This window comes from Porites lutea, chromosome 4, assembly GCF_958299795.1.
Source record: "Porites lutea chromosome 4, jaPorLute2.1, whole genome shotgun sequence".
Taxonomy (NCBI): domain Eukaryota; kingdom Metazoa; phylum Cnidaria; class Anthozoa; order Scleractinia; family Poritidae; genus Porites; species Porites lutea.
Genome location: NC_133204.1, coordinates 38,674,823 through 38,699,822, shown reverse-complemented (window position 1 = coordinate 38,699,822; position 25,000 = coordinate 38,674,823). Strand labels below are relative to the sequence as shown.

General features: G+C 38.4%; 2 protein-coding genes across 2 annotated transcripts in view; one reads left to right on the top strand and one right to left on the bottom strand.

Moving 5' to 3' along the window:
* LOC140933521 (uncharacterized) overlaps positions 1–9,121 on the top strand; it is a 10,795-nt gene extending 1,674 nt beyond the window's left edge. The window contains exons 2-7 of the mRNA XM_073383110.1: positions 4,028–4,146; positions 4,734–4,803; positions 5,307–5,420; positions 7,486–7,674; positions 7,832–7,942; positions 8,302–9,121. Of these exons, the coding sequence (XP_073239211.1) occupies positions 4,028–4,146; positions 4,734–4,803; positions 5,307–5,420; positions 7,486–7,674; positions 7,832–7,942; positions 8,302–8,484 (786 nt within the window). The 3' untranslated portion in view covers positions 8,485–9,121. The remainder of the gene's footprint in view (positions 1–4,027; positions 4,147–4,733; positions 4,804–5,306; positions 5,421–7,485; positions 7,675–7,831; positions 7,943–8,301) is intronic.
* Positions 9,122–14,029: 4,908 nt separating this feature from the next.
* On the bottom strand, positions 14,030–24,030 carry LOC140934645 (uncharacterized). The gene is made up of 8 exons (XM_073384236.1): positions 23,826–24,030; positions 22,181–22,398; positions 21,906–22,027; positions 20,131–20,206; positions 18,861–18,974; positions 18,224–18,412; positions 15,827–15,940; positions 14,030–14,311 (listed from the first exon to the last, which is right to left on the bottom strand). Exons 1-8 carry the CDS (start codon positions 24,028–24,030, stop codon positions 14,132–14,134), a joined length of 1,218 nt encoding a protein of 405 aa, XP_073240337.1. The 3' UTR covers positions 14,030–14,131.
* Between the last annotated feature and the right edge of the window lie 970 nt (positions 24,031–25,000).

Here is a 25,000-nt window from a genome sequence, read left to right as displayed (position 1 = left end):
CAAGAAAATACAACAAAAAGGGTTAAAAGTAGGTTAAGGTAGCCATTTCCTTGAAAGCACAGACGAAAGGTTGTTTAGGTCAAAACTATCAAACCGAGCAATACAGACAAGGCTTCGTTATCTTCAGAAAACCTTGATTAAAAATTTCGTAAGAAAAGAAGTGTTGCCGCAGAGATGTACCAAAATGAGACAGACGTATCTTCCACCGAATTCAAGTCAAGAGAAAATACATAATTATATTAACCTTTCAGGTTAAAACTACTAGAACAGTCAAATAGTAAGATAACTTAACTAACATAATAGGTAAGAATGCTTAAAACAACTTTACCATATGCACAGTAGCAAATACCACAGGCGGCCAACGTAACTCAATGAGCGAAATTTCCAGAAAAGATAACAAATATGTTATACTGAAAACTACTTTCTCAAATTAGGAGAGGTTAGAAATCGATCAGAAATATTCTGAGAGAACTGAAAACAGCAAAGGAAGCGTCAACTTATTTTTGTAAAACATATAGAGTATGTTTCACCCTAAATATAACTTTAAATTAATCCCAAACACAATTTTTCTCAGAATAAATGTACCACAAAAATTTCAGTCATCTTTTTCAATTTTGTATTGTTTGACATACGTAGTGTCTTTACAAAAGACTAAATCTCGCTATATTGTCTCCGAGAGAGCTGACTAGACAAATTCAATTCCCTTTGAGAGTGGAAACCGCCACTATAAACCGTGTGAAACATAGGAATAGCTGATAAAAACATGAAAACTAAGTATAAAGAACGCAGCAAATACAATTAGCGACCGAGTTTTCAAACTCGAAGAAGGTCAATGATGAGTAATTGATACGCATTGCACTGATTATATGCTTTATTCCAATAACAGTGTTTCAGAAGTTATTTTTGTTGTTTGAAACGTTTGATAAAATGCTTGGGAGACATATTTGTTTGAAGGGAAGCTGTGATTTTGCTATTCACCAGGCTAGTAGTTATTTCTTTTGATTTAAAGTTCCATAGGGTGATAAGGACGCTTAATTGGCCTTATTGAACAAAATGAACCAGACAACCGTGACAGAGCCACTGTTATATGTATGATTATAGCCTAGTGACCTCGTTAGAATGTGCAAAATATAAAAGAATTATTACTTTCAAACGAAACCAGAAAGGCTCATTTATATTCAACAGAAACTCATGAGGGGTTGAAACGTGTAACTCTCATATGTTTGCTTTGTCCGATGCTCGTGATTATTCATTTTAGAAAGTACCATATTTGGAACGAGAAGAAGAGATAACTGACCAATCAAACATCGTAAACAACGTGACGTGATTTTCCTTCACGTTCCCGCGCCCGCTTAAAAAAGTGGCCGACAAACTGGGGGAAAAACTCCCGAAAGCCGAGAAAGCTTTCAAAGGTTGAAACTAGGAATTTTATTATTGCCTTACCACCCGGGCCAAACGTAACATTATGAAACCCACTGACGGCGTCGCAACTTCTTGAAGTTGTCTCTTCAAAAAACGATGCCTCGTTGACCCTCTGCACAGAAATCTTATACTGCAAATAGGCTTTTAAAATTCTTATGTTAAAAGTCTAGAATAAACAGTGAAAAATATTTTCGAATAAAATTCATTAGCTGCGTATCGAAAGTGTCCAAAACCTGAACCTGACATCTTCGCAAAAAGTGATGCTTGTAATGAATGTGAGAAGCATTTTAAAAGCTTAAATTAAACTTAGATGTTGTAGTCACGATCGTGTTTTGAGCTAATTTTATGAATGAACAAACTCAAAACAACAGACAGAGAAGCCGTTTCTTGAAAATTTTTATTCAAAGTCCAAAAGGTTAATCCTTTAAAGCAATTCGGAAAACACTATCCGGATCTTGGATCCGTTCACGCAAGTGACATCGGCTAAGCACATGGCAAAATTCAACACAAAATCCATGTCAAATCAGGGCACATTTTGTAATTTTTCTTTAGCGCCGAAGAGAAAAATTTATAAAACGTCTATGAAATATTTAAAAATACATAAATTCCCTTTCAAAAACGTAAATGTCTTGGCCATAGAGTGCAAAATGTACCTGAAAATTCAGCAAAATCTTCGCTGACTTGGTTGCATTTCAGAACAGACCATGGGCTCCGCCGTGAAGAAAACAAGGTTGAATTCCTCGAAGGACAATTTCTTGATGAAAAGCTTCCCTTTCTCCACAAAAAGAAAGCTGAGCATTCTTTTGAACTTTCTCTTTCCATTTTTTGTCTTTTAACGGTGTATTTTTAACCTTGAAATGCAGAACTCTTGTCTTAAAACATGCATCTGCATGGTGATCGCGCAGCAGCCATTTTGTTGAAAATGGATATCCGTCACTAAGATTTCCAAATATGGTCAAAATGAATATTCACAAGCATTGAACGCGAGTTACACGTTTCAACCCCTTATGGGCTTCTGTATTCAATCAATAAAACAATAAACAAATAGGCCGCCATTATGAAATAGGCCTATTCGTCTTCTAAATAATGAATGTTTGTCCGTCGGATTAATTTGATTGGAGAAAAAACTTTTCTCTAGTATCTGACAATAACAAAGGAACAAGCAGTCCTGTGCCGTGTAAACGTTCCCTTAAGAGATGGTCACGTAATGAAGTTAAAAATTCAGAAAGAAAATGTCAGTTACAAGCAAAGTAGCGGAGACTGGTTATGAAAGCCGGCAAACATCAAAGTTGAAAACAACGGTGCTGTGGTTTATGTTGGAAGCTCCCTGACCGTACACAAAATAGCCTTAATTTGTTTTTGTTTTGTGTTGTTTTTTTCACAATTTGTGACTGAATACATTAATGCGATGTTTCTTTTTGTGATCAGTAACTTCAAAATGATAGGAATGCTATTGAACGTTGTGCACGGTCAGGTCTAAGGGCCTGCAAGAGAGGATAAAGGGGACAGAGAAGGCATCCCCCATACACACCCTATTCCATAGGTAATTCGTCTCGAGTTATTTTTAGAATCAGGATAAAGTTACCTCGCGCGCTCCGTGGATGTTTCGTGGAGGTTTCGAATGACTAAACGCCGTGCAAATAGGAAATGAAAGCGTAAAGAGATCGAGAGCATATCTGAATATTGAAGCGAAATGAGTCGGCGCTCACCCGGGAAAAGGGAATCGCTGGACTCTTTCACAACCCGTGAAATCAGTTTAACTCGAAGTTGCCGTAACCTCAGTGCTTTAATAAAATGAAAAATTTCGCCGGTCTATTGAAACTGGTCGTTTGTACAAATAAAGCCAGTAGGACGCCACGTGTTATTTTTGTTGAATAGTAAAAGACTAATAAAAAAATTAAATATCAAACCAGAAATTGCTCTCTTCAAACTGTAAATTATAAATAATCCGGATAGAATATTCAGTGTGTTAAGGATTTCCCTGCTGTACTGTTAGTTCTATACAAGAGAGGAAGGGCGATTCTTTTTTAATTTCCATTTCGCTGACACCGCTTTAGTAGAAATCACTCTTTAGTCGTTTTCGTCGACAAAACGAATAGCAATAGCGCTCTCCGCGTCTTCCACCATTTTTTCAGCGTCAATTCGTGAAGGACGCGTGGCTCTGAGCGTGGGACATCCATGCGAACACATTCGCGCTATGTGATTGGCTGTTGTCTAATCCCCCTTGGGATCTGTGGTCTTAAAAATAACTCGAGACGAATTACCCATGGAATAGGGTGTGTATGGAGGATGCCTTCTCTGTCCCCTTTATCCTCTCTTGGCCTGTTTACACGGAGGTGGGGGACCCCAGGAAGGTGAGGTAACATGTGGCAGGTCACCTCACCTATCATGTAAACGTGATCAAATTAAAATGAGAAATTATATGGACAGGCGGGTTACCCCACCTAAGTGGATTACCTCACCTACCTGGGGTCCCCCACCTCCATGTAAACACAAAGGAGTCTAACGTGTTTCATAACCATTCCACTTAAATAATGATGTGTTGGTTGGTCTCAGTTATATTACTTACTTGTTTTACTTTGTTAATGATCCTTTCATCTTGCAGATTGACACCACTTTCGAGACTTATGACAAGTTTTTTAACTTGAACATTGATGTAAAGAGAAAATATACAAAGAAAACTGGAACGACAAAGAATGGCTGGGATGAGCTTGAAAGGGAAAGGTATACTTACTTTATTATATACCTGTACGGAAGAAAATTGTTTCAACCTTTTACTCTGCAATAAGGAATCCAAAAGGGACAGACCTCACTGTCTGCATTTTTTTAAAGTGTCCGATGATACAGTGATAGAGGTAAGACTGAATTGTGTGGATTCTCTTTCGAGACTAGACCAATAGAACTAGCTAACAACCCGAAATCAGGAAGGTGTCCATAAATCTGAAGATGCTCGATTGCACTCATTAAATATCCATTTTAGATATTACTAATTAAAAGCCGAGCACGATGAGAGATTATACTCACGAAACTCGTTTAGACGTTTTTAAGAACTCATCGATAAACGTTTCCATGCGTTCTAGATTGAACTGGAATTTGGAAGTTTTGTTTTTTTTGAGGAGATGGGAAAACTGGTCAATACCTGGAAAAAATCCTCTCAGAGCAAGGGAGAGAACCAACAAATAATAAAATATTATGGGCACCTTTTTACATTTGCTTTTTTAATTAAAGTGCATTTACTGTAAGGAAGTTTTTAAGTAGAGTGCACGACGTTAATTAATATGACGTCACCGAAACTTTGTGTCAAATTGCAGCACCAATTTAAAAAGACCTGGAGACCTCAAAGAATCATTTGACTTCAGCGTCCTGGAAGATGAAAACTTTGTAAGTAATTGTTGCAATTTTATTTCACAATGACATTTACAACAGCACCTTGGAAACTCTGCGAGAAATCGTTTAGGAACACTCGACTGGAACGGGTCCTCTGCTTTTTGCTGAAAAAGTATCTATAGTTGTGTGGTTCGATTTTCTGGCGGAACTTTCTCCTGAAGTTAATCAGAACGGCGGCGAATTTCGTTTTGCAACTAAAACAATGGCATCATTTGAAATTGCTATAAAGGGGGGTTTGATTTTCGAATGATTACATATAGGATTTTGTACACAGACACAAGATTAGGAAAACTTAACACGACTTCGGTTTTGAAACGCTTACAAATATGGTGGCAGAAGCCACCAATTTTGCCTCAAATGTCATTTTAGTCAAAAGTTACCTCATGAAGTGAAAAATACCGAAATGAAATTTGGCAAGGGTTGTCAATTAATTCTAACTGGCTCTGATCTGCCGTAAAGTATATTTATCTAACGTGTAATCAATTGTCACTTCACAGACCTGGCCGAACGAGGAAGTGCCAAACTTTCAAAGCACTGTTCGAACCATTTTTCAGTACATGACAAGCCTTGGTTCAAGAATGCTGTCTGTCATAGCCGTTGATCTTGATCTGGTACGATCGATTTTATTTTACATTTTTGTTCTTTTCTGCACGATAGGATTTAAGCACTGAAATGTAATTCCATTACTATAAGTAAGAAGGGAAATAATCTTATAGATAGTGTTTAAGCCACGTGACACTCTTAAGCCCCGTGCAAACGGACGCAACATTGTTGGCCAAATACTCCCACCAATGTTGGATGTTACACATTGCGTCCGTTCGCACACCCTGTTTGTTGCGTGTTGTTTGAAGTTGTTGCAAAGTTTGAAACCCCGTCAAACGTTTAGCTACCGTTTCCATGTGGTTTTATGGTGTGAAATGAGATGTAAATTTTACTATGTTGAGAGTGCTGTGAAGTGATAAACTCTGCAAATATCTTTATGATAAAAGTCAGAATTTAATTCAAGGGGGAGTACTTCAGATTTCAAGTGAAAGGGATGATCGAAGGATTTTTTTGGGTTTGAAATCTTCCATTCCAGGATTTTTTGTGGTAGGAAGATTTGGCAAGTATTCTTTTGGATGGCTAGATTTACGTAGGGATTTTTTTGGCTATTCAGAATAATCTGAAGATTCGTGATCAGGGGGGGGTAAGCTACTTCCCATACATTCTCTTAAATGAAATCCAAACGATGTTCTCACAACTTGCAAAGCGATCAGCAAAGGTCTTGCCAGCGGATTTGTGTAGTGATCATGCGCATTACGTAAAAATCCATAGATCAACGGTCTTGAGAAGAAACAAAAACATGGCGATCGAAGGCGGGACTGTTTCTCACGATTATATTTTGGTAATTCGCAAATTTATTGGTTTAATGTCCCTTTTCAGACATAGTGTGTGGTTTTCTTTTTCTGTTAAACAATTTCCCTCTGCAGAGTTTGGAATATGCAACATTTATATAGCTCGATCCGTACAGCTGATAAGAACCGCCGAAGAGCTAGAGTTGAGCTATCAAGCAGTGTTTTGCTGCAAACCTTAGGAAAGTTAAAGTCGCTTCAAGGTGCAGAGCTTTCAGTAGTAGTTGTGATTTGTTTATTAGGATCGTTTTGAATTTTAACTTTGGATTCAAGGTGTTGACTGATCGTAATAAACGAAGTGAAATGTTATGAAGTGTGAATGTTTATTCAGTTATGATTGTAGAGCTGTAAGCTCATATTTATAAAGCTCTCTGAATTACTTGCTTCCGATAAATTTGACACTTTCTCCAGTAATTTTTATCAGCATCAAGTTATCCTTACCCGGCAAAAACGATGTAACCTATAAATCGATCGAGCGCCTTGTTGTTGGTTAAGATCTAACACGGTTTCCCCCGCAATTTCAGTACCGAAAGACAAATACGATATGAAAGAAAAACAAAGATGCATGATATTATTTTTTCCAATTTTTATTTTTTCAGTAAACATTTCTGATTTCCTCTGCCGGTCGCTTCTTGCTTCTAAAAAGTCTAAAAATATTTACTGTGGGAAAAGTACTGCAATTTTCCACTGACCACCACGCGGGGTGACCTCTTTGCAAGTTGTGAGAACATCGTTTCTCGGTCCCAGACCCCCCCCCCCCCCCCGCTGTTCGTGATAGTGCCCGCAAAGTTCTGTGATTAAAGCACAAAACTTGTTTTCCTCTCTGGAGATTTTTAAGGCTCAGAAATTTGGCATGGCACTTTTTGTGGTTTTGTTGGAAGCCCTAGGAATTTTGGGGGGTTTTGATTTTTGGTCCCATTTGCTCATTAGACTGGTTTTCATCCGAGAGTTGAAAGTAATTTCACAGTTGCATGGTTTTGTAGCTATAAAATGATTGTATGAGGCAGGAACTCACGCCTTTTTATCAGCCAACCATAATTACAACCAAAATTTCCTGGGAATCGACGTTAGGAAAAAAGGACAATTTCCTCGCGCTTATAATAATGGCCTGCTACACAAATTTCCTTCGAATTGTTTATGGGTCATTCTTAAAAGTTTGCTTGTTTTGTGATTGGCGGTTACTTCAGACAGCTCTTTGTTTTTCCTCAATGCAATGTTATTTTTCTTCGTATACACAGTTTAAAAGGTACAAAACATTCTTTTCTTTTAATTTTGCTCTACCCAGGATCCAGACACGTTTGCCTTTGCTTGGCAAAAGACGGGCACCTCCGAAGGTGGTTCTCAGTTAAGATACAACTATTATCCAATGATATCAGACCTTAGTAAAATCAAGCCGGGTCAGATTCGCTGTGGAGAACACACGGATTATGGTGGGATTACATTGCTGATTCAAGATGATGTTGGTGGACTGGAGGTAAGAAATCAATTGACAAACCTATTTCTGTAACTATCTTTACATTTATTTAACACTTCTTGTGTCCGGATCATTTTAACGTTACTTCAATATTGCTGCCTCTTTTTTTAGGCCAATATAGACTAATAACATATCATGTAACGGTCGTTTGATTCAGGTGACCAATGTTGATGGACAGTTTGTACCCGCCAAGCCTATGAAAGGAGCAGTGTTGGTCAATATTGATGACCTTATGCAAAGATGGACATCAGATCGATACAAGTCTGTGGTGAGTTTAAACAATAAAACTAACCTTGATCCCTCCATCAAAAAATATGCCACAAGCCATGACTGGTTAATATACACGTTATAAAAGTAAATTTGAGTACCTAATTTATCCTACTATGCAGCTTTAACAATCTGAATATCCCCAGAAGCTCTGATATCCCTTTATGCTAGTAGTAGTTTGTTCGGTCATTTATTAAAATAACCGGAACCGATTTGAGTTTTAGAAAACGTCGGAGACAATTCTTCAGATCTTTAGAAAGATCTGAAGACACTCACTGAAAGTTAACTTCTAAGCTTCTGTTTCTTTTATTTTGTGAATTATTAGTGCGTTTTAACGATTTTTTTTCTTCCATAAAACAGGTTCATCGAGTGCTGATTCCTGAGGAGGAAATCAAGCGCAGAGTTCCTCGCCGATCGTTGGTTTTGTTTCATGACCCAGATGATGACACGATGGTCACGTGTCTGGATGGATCTAACAAATATCCCCCAACCAGAGCGAGGGATTGGATCTATCATCAACTGCGTTCAACTTACAAATATTGAATAATACGCGTAGGCAATGACATCAACATGACAGCAAGGATAATGCCTCAGATCGATAGAATAATCGCTATAATCGACAACATAACTAGCTTGAAAAAAGAAAACTTCAGCTTCGCTATAGGACAGTCACATGACACGTGATTACCTTCTATTTAGTACCACTCGGCATTATAACTGTTACGCTAAGGTAGTTCACAAAATCAACCAATACCTATGTTCCAAGACAATGATTCTACCCGCCTTAGACTGAACCTGTTGCAGTCGTGCAGTGATGGCGAAGAAGTGTACCCAAAAACGTGATGTACCTGAAGAGTTGTTTATGGTTTGCTGATTAAACCTATTGCTCTTTTGACATTCTCATTCAAGCGAGTATAGCTTCTTGAATGAACTACGTAGTCTTCGAATACAGCCGTCTCTCCTTGTTCTCTGCCGTTAGGTAAGTTTCGTCCCTAGAGGCTAGGAGCGAGAAAAGACGGCTCTATTCGCAACTTATATAAATGAATTGATAGTATTGAATTGAATAGTATTGCAGTGGTTAAAGATTATCCAGAGGAAGCTAGATGATATCTCGTCTCCTTCTTGTACGTTTTATAGTTTAGTGATTAAAATCGAAGGAAGAATCCTTACCTTTTAAAGATATACTCCAAGTGTCTATTTATCAAACTTATTTACTGAAGCGCGAAAAGTGCTGGCTCTCACTCCTCGATGCCGCTGTAACAGTTATATTACTCTTATATCCCTCTATGGGAGGAAAAGACACTGAATTAACATGCAGCTTGCTAACGCAATTTATAATGCAGACCAGGTATATCATGAGGTATATCAAAAGAGACTCAAATGTGTGAATCGTTGTAAACGGGAGTGACGTCCATAGGAAGCTAAAAGGAGAGTGTAACTGGAAGTTGAACTGTTTAGTTTCCGTCTGACTGATCATTCGTCAAATAATTATAGAGGTTATAAAAGGCCACAATGTGCCTACGTGCCTGTGTGCTCAAGGGTTCCCTATCGAGGCCAAAGATAGCAACGGAAAGGCGTTTCCGTTTTTAATCATTGTGTCACACTGCTGCACACTCTGTGGAAAAGGGAAGTGATAATTTTGATGCACCAATCCAATCGTGCACGACAGAAAATGGTCGATTGCCGGTAGAGCTTTCTTTTCGCAGTACGAAACACATTCCAGTGAATGTAAGCACTATTCGCAGGTTTGCTGTAAAACTATGATTGTTTGCAATACCCTTAATTTTTTGTTGGCTGCGTTCCTGATTGACCTGAATACCATTCCGCAATAAATGGAATGACGTTATTTCCCACGCGTCACGACACACTTTCATAACAAATAAGCGGATGCCGCCGGAAGACGAAGCTCTCGGTGGAAAAGGTGAACAATGGAGCAGAGAAGAAACGCTTTTTGCTACTTCCCTAAGAATGAAAGCGGGGAAGTTGTTGAATTTCGTCCCCGTCGGCATAATCTACAGCCCAAGTAATTGACCCACGCTTGTTACATGTAATTGTGTCCTTTTAAAAACACAAGGCAATATGTCCTGTACACTAACTTTTCTCCGAGTAATTTTCCTCTAGATTTCCAACAGCTTGTGATATCAGAGTTGCCGCAAAAACAACTCATTACAAGCGAAACCACATAAAACGCGCGTGAAGAGTGAAAGGGAGCTGCTCTCGCCCCAGCCCATACCGCGTGCGTCAAGGTCCCTGCACAGCACACTACTATCCCGGACCCAGTTTTTCGAAGGCCGTTTAGTGCTTAACCCGGGGTTAAATTTATCCTGGTTTCTTTTTCTTTTGTTCAAAAGCATTTTCTTGGATAATTTTCTCTGTTATTTTGAAGAGCATCCAATCAACAACTTGATGACAGAAAGAATTAAACTGAATTTACTTTTTAAGCTTTCAAATCTGAATTCAAATTTCGCACTAACCCTGGGTTATCTTAACCCAGCTTTGAACAACACGGCCGTGGAGCCTGGAACACGCTAGATTTTCAAAGATATTTGTAACATAAATCGCCGGCTCCAAGCCCGGGGGGTTTTAAATACCATTTTTCACGAGAAAGGTACCCCTTTCGTTCATTCAAATAGGAATCAATAAAAAAGTTAGAGCGTTTTCCCGCCTTCATAAAGCCATAAAATTCATCTGTTGGGCCCTTTGGGCCCTTTAACAGACCCAAATGACAGATTTCCCTACCCTTTCATATACTTCAACGAGTAAAATCCCTACCCCTTTCGGGCGGAGCCTTCCCGAATAGGCCATTACAAGGAGCACCCTTCGGGGCTCCCAGACACTCGGAGAATAAGAAGGAGACTCAAGATGGAGCTGATCGCTAACGAAAGTTTTCTTTTCTTGTCAGAGGTCCTAAGTAAGTATAAATGCAACAATGCCCTGTCATTGTTCTCACTTCTATTTAAGCTTTTTAAATGAGTCTCCACGAAGCAAAACATGTGCAATACAGCGTCACGGTTCGGCCATCTGACTGAGCACCTTATCCATACAAGTAGACGCATGGATGCATGGTAACTCAGCCGGCAAACGCCATTTCTAAAGTAGCGCTCTGCGCATGGGCAGATGGTAAAACCAATGAAAAAGTTAAAATTCCACCGAACTTTGTTCCATGTGAACCTGCGTGCAGACGTCTCCTGTTTCCTTTGTTGCGCCTAACAGGCTTGTTCCTGATCAGTGAAAAGAGCGAAAATATTGAACGGTTCCGTGTGAACGAATGTCTGCACAGTCAGATTTTTCAGCCAGTCGAAAATTCGATCGTCACAGTAGACTCCGGTATCGTGTGAACGTCAATCACGTTGCAAAAAGGAAGGGTACTCGCGCTAACTCGAACCAAAATCAATTTCCCCTGGATTTCCTTTATACTAAAACTTGGCAGTAATTTTACCCCCGGTAACTCGAACTTTCGCTAACTCGAACCTCGCGCTAACTTTAACCAAAATCAATTTCCCCTGGATTTCCTTCATACATTTACAGTAATTTTACCCTTGGTAACTCGAACTAATTTTTTTTCCCGTCAGATATCTTTTCTATACAATTTTACCCTAGATAACTCGAACCATGTTCTAAGAGCGTGACAAGTCGAACAAAAATCAGTGATCATGAACTGCAGTCCAAGCCACTGAATTTATTTCAAAACAACCATGTATTCTTGGCCTTTACATTGTTCGGCAGTCCATTTCAAATACAATGTTTAGTCCTGTACTGATTAATCAAGCTTTGTTGCTTAATTCCTTCAATTTTTCAAAATATCAATCTATATCTCTTGCTGCCCTTGAAGTGAAGTGTACATTGATACTTGCATTCCTTCCCTATACATTGCTTATTTCCGGTTATTATTTGCTTCGAACTCCTAATAACTCGAACTCCTGATAATTAACTCGAACTTTTTTCGATTCCCCTCGAAGGTTCGAGTTATCGGGAGTCGACTGTACTTTAAGTGGAAGAGCCGGAACTTATTTTAGGACGAAAATAAGAGACTACTGCCAGTCTACAGAGAATGGTCAGTAACTATAAACACACTGTCATGTGTAAGTTTCTGATTGGAACAAACAATGTCCATTCCTGTGTGACCTTGTCCAAAACTCGTTGCCGTGGCCTCCTTTTCCCTCCTCTCTCGCCCCAGGGGCACGATTCTCGAAAGTCTCGGAAAATTTGCAGTCCCGAATCAAATGTTCAAATCAAAATCTGAGGAAGAAAAGTGCAGATCCCAGCTAACAGGTAGCGCTTTCCATCTATCAATAGGTATTTCCTGCTGTCATGAATTCGTTGCGAAACAGGATTCATACCTGATTTATAGTCATACGTTTTAACATGTTTTGCACCTAAAGATATTCAAGTTTTGCCTAGTTCCTAGGCCTCATTATTTCGCCCGGCCAAAGTGTTTCCGGTCACGTGATCCAAGCGAAAATGTGAGAGGGACTGGGAAAACGTCGTACGGGGACTAGACAACTTCAAGTTTACGTTTTAACCTTACCCTGATCTTTTCAAGTATAGAACATCATTAAACGTCAGTGTCCTAAAGCCATAAAGGGGAAACTTTGCAGATATTCTCGACCTACTTTCCTGTTCCAAAATAACAGTGGACCACAGTTTGCGTGTTCCTAATGATATGCATGCATACCACGTTATTATAGGAAATTAACTTTCCATGAAATGAAGGTGCTGGAAATTAACGCGAATTTAACAAGAATTTTAATCTTATGGAAAATGACTTTCGAATAACGGAAATTAGCGCGAAAGAGAGCGTAACATTTCATAATGAAGAAAATTAACGCGACGTTCACAAAGAAACAAAATTTGGTGAGACAACAGAAACAGAGTGAAACAGTATGATCCGAAATGGAAACTTTGGTTGAGGTACTTTCCCTAATTAAAAAGGTACGAAGGGGGTCAAACGAAGAGTGAATCTCCCCACTGGTGTCTTACATTGGTGTCAAGAATGTCAAAGGTGTATCGAGAATTTGGGGTAAAAGAATGGAAATCAAAGTTGCATAAATTAACGCTCCACTAAACTTAATGAAGCGGAAATTAAGTGTTTAAAAACGGAAACGCCTTACCGTTGCTATCATTGGCTTTGACAGGGACCCCTTAAGCAGATAGGCACGTATATAGACATTTGACGACTGATTCGCCTTCTGATTACACTTCCCGTTGAGAGTTCTTATAGACGTCACTCTCATTTACAGCTAGCCGCTAGTAGGCACTCTGAGTAACTCATAAAAAGATAAAGGTTTTCTTTGATTTTAATCACCAGAAGTATATAACCCCGAAGCGTCTAAATTCCCCTTATATGTTTGGAACTATGCTCGGGTATTTTAGCCGACGCAGCCGTCCACTTAATGACCCGTACGAGAAAGAAGACGAGATATCATCTGGATAATCTCAAACTAGTACAATTCAATTGAATTCAATACAGTTAATAACTGTTAATTCATAACCTGCGAATACAGCCATCTCTCCTTGCTCCTCGCCAAGCGGCGAAAGCAAGGAGAGACGGCTGCATTTACAGGCGAGTTAATTCAAGGAGCTGCCCTCGCTTGCATGAGAATGGTTACTAATAGACTGTAATCACGTGTCATATGACGGTCTTATCAGGGCTGAAGTTTTCTTTTATTCAAGCTTCTCACATGGAGATATACCTTAAGTTGTTTGTATAATATAGAGATGTTCCTCAGAGGAAGGCGGGGGGTGGGGGAGTAGTCCCGATTTTAAGTGATTGAGATAATAGAGGGATTTTTTGGGTTTCAAGTTTTCGATTCCGGGATGTTTTGGGGCGGTATTCAAAACAATCTGAAGATTTGTGTTAATGCCCGCGCATCCCAGCCGCGCAGTTCTGCGAATAAAGTACAACCAAACTTGCTTTTAAAGCTTTATTTTTCGTGTTACATCATTCAAAGCTTTATGGAAATTTTTAAGGCTGGGAAAATCGGCATGGGATTTTTTGGGGGATTAATTTTTGGGCCAGGAAATTTTTTGGGTTTTGATTGTTGCCCCGCCATCTGATCATTCCCGTCACCTATACACCGACCCCCATACCCCGGGAGATGAACTATGTTCTTTATAACGTCTGCGGCATTGTAAGCTATCCTTGCTATCATCTCAACGCTATTGCTGATGATGATGATCCGGACACTACTCATTTGTATGCTGAATACCGTTTACCATCAACCCAATCTTTCGCTTTGATTGGTGGATATTGGTTAGATCCATCCAAACACGTGACCATAGTGTCATTATCCGGGTCGTGAAACAAAGCTAACGATCGGCGAGGAACTCTGCGTTTGATTTCCTCCTCTGGGATCAGCACTCGATGAACCTGTTTTTTGAAAGGAAAAAAAAATGGATTAAAATGTACAAGTTACTGAACAATTTGAAAAATAAAAGAAGCCGAAGTTGAGAAGTTAAGTTTCAACAAGTGTCTTCAGATATTTTTAAAACTCGGTCGAAATGCTTTTCCGATTTTGTTAAAAATCCAAGGCGTTTCTGGGCGCCTCTTATCGAAAGCCTTTTTGAAATATAGCCGTTCGTAAATAACCGAAAAAAACACTACTGGTATTAGAGGATATTCGATCAGACTGTTAAAGCTGCTTGTTTGGATGAATTAGATACCAAAGTTCACGAATATTACGTGGATAGATTGCTTTCACTTGCATGACCTTACGTCGGCTATTTTTGTGTCCCACCCAAGACAATGAAATTTTGGCCATGTTGGTGTCCTAAACCAACAGCTGAACCAATCCTGTGGGAAATAGATTTTTTTTTTCTGTAAAAACTTTCTTTTGTTTCAGTAAATAACATTTATTCACTGACGTGGAGGTAGCTAGTGATGATATTTACCGAGCCGCGATAATTGTTTAAGTATATATATTTTGTTTGAGCAAAAAAAATGATGGTTTTTAACTCTTTTACTGGTGCCAACGATTACAATTTTGACGCGCAAATGACCGAACGGCCGTCGCGTTTTCTTGCCGACAAATAAAACTTTTGAAGGCATATGTTTAGCTGTTTATCGGAGATTTCCGTCTTGAAAAGGAGTTATGATTTCTTTTTGTATTTGAGACCATTCTGTAAGAAACTATTAAATTTAGTTTGAAGCTTATTAATGAACATTTTATGCCAGCTAAATAAAGTAACACAAGACTTTATTTGCATTTGTAGACAAAAAACTTTTTCACCGGTTTTGTCAATAAATTCAAGTCAAACAGACAAAGCTTCTGATCTGTTTAAGCTTCCAAACCGAATTTCGTCATCTTCTTCGTGTATTTCGGGAACAGCGCGTTTGATTATTTATGAAATTTCTTTGTTTGTTACGACAGCAAACCGGGAAACCATTACGCGAGTTTGGCGCCGGTCGCTCGGAGGAACTGGAGGTGCGTCGGTCAATAGCAATGGATATCCCGACTTTGAGTAGCCAATCATAGCGCACGAATAACACTATCCACTGTTTTAGTATATAATAAATTTGAATAGCCGCAGGCCACGTGAGTGACAAGGCTCTTCAACAATTATTGCTCGAGCCGGAATGGGCTCTGAGTCAATAGCCCAATAGTCAACAGTCAATAGGTCTGATATTGACTCAGAGGCTATGAGGGCTAGAGGAACAATTGTTTTAGTAAAATCCAACTAATTGGTAAAAAATATCGAGACAAACAACTTTAGCTAGCAAAACGCGATTCAGCCGCCATTGTTTTGGTTTTCAAAGCCGGCGCTTTTCGCTAATAGTGGGCTATAACATATAGCCTAGTAGTAGCTCGACCATTATTAACCGAGCATGGATTGTAGTAATGTTTTTTATCAAGGGATCAAGGTCGGTGTTATTTTTTAAACTCACCACAGACTTGTATCGGTCTGATGTCCATCTCTGCATCAAGTCAGCAATGAAAACTAACACTGCTCCTCTCATGGGCGTGACGGGTGCAAATTGTCCATTAACATTATTGATCACCTGAATCAAACATACATACATGCTGTTGAACTATGTTAGCATAAAACAAGGGCGATTTTGAAGCAATATGAAAAATCCTTATGTTCTTAAGAGTATCATTCATCGGGAGGCAAGGAGCACTTCGGAGCGAGTTTATAATTTTGTCGAACGTGGAAATGAGTTAAATTACGGCTTTCATCGTCAAATAATAATTTCCTCGAATACATCTTTTAATAATTTCATCTTTTTCATCTTTTAATAATTTCCTCGAATACATCTTTTAATTCTAGGTAAATACAGCTCCACCAGCTTCAAATTTCGTCTACCGGTAGAATAAATATATGATGACGTGGCCCAGTAGACGACAGACGACTCCCGGCCTTCAGGGCGGAAAAACGTAATGAGCATGCGTGAACTTTTTCGCCCAGATCCCCTGGCCGGGTTTGAAAAAATGGCGGGATTTCAAATATTTTATTGCCTAAAAATAAAATGTTTCCACTCATAATCTGGAAAGAACAGGCAATTTGTCTTCAAAAGTTGCAAGCTGTGGTTATAACCTTGTCGTTACTTAATTTTCTCGAAGAATACCTCATAGTAAAGCGGACTTTATCGACATTTATTTCCTTGCGTTGTACTGGAAATGTGCATGCGTAGGTCCGATTTTTTTCGAGATGCATTCACAAAATGTGTTCATATAAGGAAGTTCCTGGATATATAAGGTCCGGAGCTCCACTGTGGACACAAAAACAACATATCTTTGGACAGTGATTTGCCCAAAAAAAATAACGCTTGCCCACAATGTGTTTGAAGTCACTGAACTTTGTCGCACTCGAGCTGATATTTTAAAACCCTCGCTCGATCGGACCTCGTAGTTTCGCAGATCACTAAAATATAAACAAAATCTTCAATGTAGAAGTTATTACGTTGATATGTGGGCATAAAAAAGGTCAATCTTTATCTAGTAAAATCTTCCCAAAAATCGGTTTCAAAGCAACAAAAGGTTTTTAAACTTGCTCGTTTCGCGCAGATATATAAATTTTGCTTTGTGTTGTCAAGTTGAACACGCATTAAACATCTGTCAAAAACCTATGCGTGAGTAGGATTTCCTTCAAACAAAGTTAAAGTTACATTATTTTAAAAACTTCCTGCTGACAATGAAGAAATGAATTTTCTGTGCGAAAACAACCTACCTAAAGATCTTAAAAGCAAAAGATCAGTTGCAACTTGGCAGCCAAGCCATGATTCACCATTTAGCTATTTTCAATAAGCTTAACTGGTCCATGCGAGGGTCTTCGTTTAAGCAAATTAAACTCAGCCGATCATTAGAAAATACAGAAAATTGCACATAAGGGTTTGTTTTTTTTCGCCTCAGTCAAACCAAGCTGCAGCAATTGTTTACGGGAAAAGAGTCAGTTGTTTTGAAGTCACTGCCGGCAGCTGTCGTTCTCTACTTCACAGCGAGTGAAAAGGACAATTTGCGTACAGAAAGTTATTCTTATAAAGAACAGAAACTTTCACAGTGCACTGGAGAACAAAACTATGTAATGAAAAATGAAAAAAAACTCTGACTATTATTACTTGAGCAACAGAAAAATGATCTTGAGTAAGTTTGCTGGCCTTCTATTTCCGAGAAAGTTTAATAAGCGCACAAGTTTGTTCACTCTGATGCGTTAAAACAGCAATATGGTTCTTTGACTGAAGACAAAGATAAAGCTGGTTCTGCAAAGGTAATAAATCTGGGCATGTAAAAAAAGTAACCGTAACTACTAATAACAGAATACAAGCGGGTTTTAATTCAACCCGGCGAAATCAACTCATAAATTAATCGGATGCACAATCAGAAAAATACTCGCCTCTTAAGAAATGTTTAAAACCTTTTATTCCACTTCAGACTGACGGAATGATCCGTTTTTCCTTTAGCATTGGTTGTTCTGAGTCCAAAGTAATTTTTAAGCGACGAAAAAAAAGCAAACATTTCAAATAAAAATGCTTTACAGGGAGCAAACGTTCGCACCTCGTGCATTTCACTCAGAACTCCAGCAACAAACAAACACAGTCAACACACAGAAAAGCCCGCCTTGAGCCTGCGGTAAGGGATGCGCAGAAGCTTGCGCAGAACGTTTTTCCGCCCTGAACTCCCGGCCAATTGGCCGTCTTTTTTTGTAAACCATATATATATTTTTTTACCTATAGGCCTGTTGCTCTTTATTTGTACTGCCGCAGCCTTACACGCTCGCGATCAACGTACTTCTGGTAAAAAACGTAAAACGGATAGCATTAAAACTAGGTTTCTCGATGTCTAACCTCCAGTCCACCAACATCATCTTGCAACAGCAGTGTAATCCCACCATAATCTGAGTGTTCCCCGGCGCGAATCTGACCCGGCTTGATTTCACTAAGATCTGATATCATTGGGTAATAGTTGTATCTTAACTGAGTACAACCTTCGGAGGTGCCCGTCTTTTTCCAAGCAAAGGCAAACGTGTCTGGATCCTGGATGAGAAAACAAAAAGGTGAGGCCGAATAATGTTTTGGCATCATTTGAAAAGTGTACATGAAGAAAAATAACATAGCATTTAGGCAAACCAATAGCTGTCTTGAGACTAGAGCCCGGGCTTACAGTTAAATAATTTTGTGCTCTTGCGATCATCGACCTGCTTATTATGTCATATATAAAAAAGCATGAATCGTAACCGGTTTTATCGAAGAAAAAAAGGTTTACTTATTTTTTTTTCGGGCCAAGCATTAAAGTCTATGTGGGTAGGGTTTCACTGGGTCTGTTACAGAGAAGAACGAAACTTCACTTGGCTTACACACTTCAGTCGTATCTAAGATTGTTTTCCATTCTTATACTTAACACTTTGGACTGAATTACGTTTTACATACCCAAATCCTTTCGCCGATAAGATCATAAGACTAACAACTATAAAATCGATCGTACCAGGTCAAGGCTAATGGCTATGACAGACAACATCCTTGCAGCAAGGCTTGTTATGTCCTCGTAAAAGGTTTGGACAGTGCCTTGAAAGTTTGGGACTTCCTCGTTAGGCCACGTCTGTAAAATGACAAGTGACTACTGATTATTGCGAATGATACATTAGCGTTAGTTTAACTTCTGTGTAGTAAATCAGAGCCAGGCAGAATTGAGAATTAATAATATAACTCTTGTCAGTCAAATGCATAAGTAACTCATGACTAAATGACGTCACTTTGACGGTGCAATTTTTGATCTCTGCAACCATAAACTTGAGTCTGCGAACAGGATCTTTGTGCTCATTCAAAAGACCCTCCCCCATCAGATTTAGGTTTCATTGGAAAACGACTTCACTACATGACAGTTCAGTTTGAGAGAAAAAGGAATGCGATTTTGAGCATAGAATAAGGTAACTAAGCAATGGAGATTTTTTCTTAAGAGTGCTGAAAATCCTCTATCAATGGAACACAGCCCCGTTGAAACTGAAATCAAGATGGCTGAACACAGTTTTGCGGGCGGTCAGCGGTAACTTGCGTGGCGCGTGTTTTAAATTAGACCAACAAACATGACGGCGAAAAAGCAATGTTACACAGAAGACGATTTCTCAAAATCTACTTATTAAAATTTTGTGATATTTGGCAGAATTTTTACTTTTATGATATTTTAAATGATGAGAACTTTAAAATGGAAGTTGAACAGACGAATTTTGTGACACATTTAATAATTACAGAACAATTATATTGTTCATTATCCAAAAACCCGTTTGTTTAAATTTGATAAAATAAGTAAAAATAAAATAAGTTTAAAATAAGTTTCAAATGGTAATGATTGATTATAGTAAGCTGTGTGCAAGTTTATAGGAAAATCTAATGAGGCAATTTTATGTAAACTATTTTAAGGTTGTATTCAATCGTTCATGTTGCAATGGGAAGTACGAAAACGTCAAATTTTACTTGTCAACCAAAATCTTTCATCAGTATATTCAGTTTTACTTTCCAAGTTTCAGCTTTTGAGCTGCAACCTTTCTCTTGTCTTGGCAAATGACATATACCAGGAGCCCATAATTCCTGCACATACTCACAAACTGCCAAAACTGTGTTCAGTCACGTTAACTGTCATTTGTTTGTCGCGGATGGGAGTTGGTTCAAATCCTGTTTCTAAGTGGTTTCTCGCAGAGTTTCCGAGGCACTGCTCAAAGAAATTTTATCTTGATCGCAAAAGAATAACTGAAACTTACATAATTTTCATCTTCCAGTCCGCAGAAATCAAACGATTCCTTGAGGTCCGCAGGTCTTTTCATATTGCCGGTGGCTCTGCAATTTGACACACAGGTTCGGTAAAGTCTGCATATTAGTTGTTGGAAAAAAGCTCTCTCTAAATAGCACCTGTCTACAGTTTTTGTTATGTCTAAATCTGTGAAAGGTTTGAACCCTGGGCTGGGTTGTTCAAAGCAGGGTTAGCATAACTCAGGGCCTTAGTGCAAAATTTCAACTCAGATATGAAAGGTTAAAAAGCAAATTCAATGAGTTTTATTCTTTTTATCCACAATTTGATGATTTGATACTCTAAAAAGATATCGACAAAATTATCCTGAAAAATGCTTTTGAACAAAAGAAAAAGAAACCGGTGTTAAAATTTTACCCAGGGTTAGCGCTAATTAATCGGCCTTCGAACAACTCAGGGGCGGATCGAGAATTTTTTTTAGGAGGGGGTGCACTCGTCTCTTGCTCTACTTCAACACCAATAAACCACATAGTTCAGTTTTTTTTTGTTTTTTTGTTTTTTTGCAGAATACCAGTTGTATTAGAAAACCGCAGGTCATCTCGGGGGGGGGGGGGGGGTGCGCACCCCCTGCACCCTCCCCCTAGATCCGCCCCTGCAACTGGGTCCAGCTGCAAGCGTCATTTCATAAGTAGGTTTATTAAACATGGTCGTCTGGGTGAACGTAGTCCTGAATGGAAGTGTTGCTGCCAGTGACTGTTGTTTCGACAACATCTGCGGTAGTCATCTTCAGAGTTAAAGTGAGTTGTATCACGTCAGTTGATGGTATTTGAAACTCTGATTATTCACCTGATTGGTCAATTAAGTCGCGATGTTATTGGTCCTCTGTCAGTTAGGCCGACTGTGATATTATCGGCTATCAGAAGTAGTCAGGGGCACCCAACACCGGATTGTTTTCTGTAAAATATCTGTTTGGAAAAACAAATATTGCCTAGCATTTTCTACTATTTGAGGACGGATAAAGATTTCTAGGTGACCGTTCTATTCATGTACAATTTTCGAAGCTTATCTGTCAGTGATAAAGTCGATACGATTTTCTACAGTTTACTTTCTCACATTTCACTCCACAGGTTACGCTATTTTTTGAGAAAAAATGAAACGTAAACTTTTCGGATTAAAAAATGTGATAAAGAGAGGAATAAAAAAAAATTCTCACTTTCGTAATACGTTAAATTGCATCTAAAATCTTCGGGAATGTAAAACAGAACCTCTTGCAATTTCGAAAAGACTCATTAAGTTCCCCTTATGAACGTACAAATGTTTTAACGCGGTTTATAATGCAAATCTAAACATCTAAAAAATACTCTATAGATAGCCTAAAAAGTGTTTTCTTTAATGTATTTAGGACGAAACAGTCTTTGGGTGCCCCTGATAAGTGGGTTACGATCAGTAACGATTTTTTGCCTATTTCTCAGCACGATTTCAGGATAAAAACAGAAAGTAATGTTACGATCAGTAACGATTTTTTGCCTATTTCTCAGCACGATTTCAGGATAAAAACAGAAAGTAATGTGTTTAACGTAATCTTGCATTTCTTGTTTTCAGCTATTTCGTCTTCGGATAGCTGTGAACGCCATTTCATTAACTTCATATTGCCCAAGTAGCCTCGTTTCCAGGCAAATATACAACTGAACGCCGGACACTTGGGTCTGTACTTTTTGGACTCAAAACAAGAAGGTTTAACTTGAAAGAATTTTCTTCGGTAGAGGTATGTAATTCGAGTAAGAATACCTTTCGCTTTCAAGCTTATCCCAGCCATTCTTCAGAGTCGTTCCGGTTCTCTTTGCGTACTTCTTCTTTACATCAATGTTCAAGTTAAAAAACTTGTCATAAGTTTCAAAAGTAGTGTCAATCTGCAAGATCAAAATAGGATTATTAACAAAGTGAACCACAAAGTGATTTAACAAATACTAGAGACATTGTTTCCTCTAAAAAAAATTATCCAACAGACAAATAATCGAATTAGGAAGAAATTAGACGGGCTTATTAGAAAAGGATAGACTTGCCGTTTCTTGTGGGATTCCATGGTTTGTAATATAAACGACTCCAGTTGTGCTGAAAGCTTGGTACACTTGATTAGCAAGGTCTTTAACAGCTTGGATGCTTCGATCGGGATCCTTGACATCTAGACTCATCGCGCTAAAGTCCACAACTGGAATTGGACATGAGGGATTGGGTGCCATGTTAAAATCGTCACATTTGGTACTAGCAGATCCTATTGACGCTAAAAGAAGAAAAGAATAATAAATTGGATTTGCCGTGTTGGCCGAAATATTTTACTGCAAGAGTGAGAAACATTTCAAGAAAAACGTCAGGGACCGGGGTAAATGTAATACAACATTTTCAACAGGAAAACTTAACTTCTAATCAAGACGTAAGATAAACTGCAAATCACCGTTAAATATTCAAATGACCTAATGACTAATAGTAAAGGGTAAAACTGTTGTGAAGTATTTCGAAAGTTATTTTTAAGATTTGAGTTTTATTTTCTAAGTTTCGTTTTTTTTTCTTTTGTTTTTTTTTGTTTTCTATTAAGTGAGTTAAGTTTAGTCCTGATTTTGTCACATAGGTGTTTTCCTGTTGTCATCTTTGTTTTTAATCTTCAAATGACTTGAATTTTTGCTTAGCTCACGAGTTTACTGAATGTTATGTTAATAGGAATATTCTTCGCTTGCCATTGTCAGATGTTAGTTTTTCATAGGTGGTCCGCGTGTACCTTGGTACATTAGTCTCGATGAAGTTCCTGTTTGGGTTTTTTAACCTGAGCGTTTTAGTTTTTCATTGCCTTGGTTTGTAGCTTCTTGCCGATCGCAACTATGTAGGTTCAGTAATATCAAAACATCACCCACACCGAGTTCATCTTGATTTTATTCCCATGGTCAGTTAACCTCAACACGCGCCGAGCTTTGGCTATAAAAACCGCTACTATATAGTTGAACTAGTTGGTTAGGATTGAGTAGAGAAGAGTAAGAAGATTTTAAAAGATTAAGATTGTTAGCAGAAGTCAAAGATGAATAAAAATCAAGAGGTAAATCAGATTCCTCAGGCTAGTACTTCATCGTGTAGCAGGCGAGGTTGCTCGAACACACTCCTAAATATTTTTGGTCATAAATCAAGCGTATCAACTTTCAATTAATACATTTTGTAATTTGCCACTTTATAATTTATTTTTACATATTTACTATTTTCTTGAATAGAGTAAAAATTGTTCATATATGTCAAAACAACCAGGATTTTTGAAATTATGGGATCTGGGGAGAATTTTCAGAAAGAAATATAGTAATAACAGCAGTATGAATCAGAAGGACTAAACAAGTTTGCCTGCTCTTTGTTCCAGTTTTTACTGATTGCCATGGGCATGAAAGGAGCCACATCAAATAATAGCTGCATTTGGTGCAAGATTCATAAAAATGAGAGGTTAGAAGGCATATTTTATTAATTTTGACGGTAATACCAAGAAGGCAGAATTCAAATTAAGAACAGAAATTATTTACACTATGAACTTTGATTTTTGTCACATACTGCAGTATTACATTTTGTCCTCATGATAGTGAGTCATATGATACAGCCTCATCCAATATTATATTTTTGACTGCAAATAAAAATATATATTTAATGATGACTGCAATGAGGATAACTGTTTTTACTTACTGGTTCCTAGGTGCAACGTGTCACACTCCTGTGAGTACTTTCTTAATGGAGCATTGGCCAGAAGTCTCGATGATACATGGTTAAGGCCACCAGGATGCCATTCACTTCCATTTTTTAACATTCTAATTGAAAATGTGGTCTTGGATGAATTACATCTAATGCGGCGAATAACAGACAGGCAGGAAGAAGGGCTTATCCTTGACATTCTAACATGGGATTCAGTAAGTAAAAATCAATAACCATGTTGATATGCAAAAAAATTAATCTTTATTTTGAAAGGAGTCATCAAGAAATAGCAGAGCATAGCAAATTTTACTCTGGCAATTCTTTGTCTTTAAAATTGGTCTTACTAATACTTTTATGTAGTAACAAATATTACTCTAATAGAGACTAAGCTAAATCACAACCTATTTCCTTTTATTCTTTGAAGGATGATAATCAGAGCAGACCAGGAAATAAAAAGTCACAGGAGGCACCTGGATGCCTTCCTAGTAGTTGCACACTCTCTAGGTGTCAGCCTTAGGGTACGTGTACAAGACAAACGACAAGTGGGAATGGACTTCCTTGCGGGAGGGAGAAAAGAAGATTCTACTACAAAAGCTGCCAGATCATTTCGAAAAGATTTTGCTACCAGCAAAGGTTAACAAGACAAGGCAACTATGGATTGTAAGACAGTAGTAATGTCAGTTGTAAAGTTGTACATTTAACTCCCTGCAAGACATTAACACCACTGACTGAAGAGTGGCAGGGATAACCTATAAGTGTCTGTTTTAGGGTAGTTTTACAAAAATCTGCAAATATAATGAACATGAAACAATCCCTTCCCTCTTCTTGTCTTCTCTGAAAACTAAAGAGAGCTTATGGAGATTTTGAACACGGAAGGAATCACTGATGATGAAATAAAATCATTTGAAAATAACGTTGGTTTTTATCTTCTTCTGAACCCAAAAAGTGAAATATTACACCCTGGAGTTTTTCCTTGTAAATCTTCACTGAGCTAAGAACCATGCATTTTGGTGTTGCAGGCGTAAGTTGGGGCAAAGACATGGTTGCAATGTCTTCGAGTGGACCCGGGTACATTCAGGCAATTATCGTCCTACATGCACATCATGATTTTTCACGTTCCTGTCATGATGAAGAAGCATCATGTACTTTGAGACAATTTCGTGGCCAAG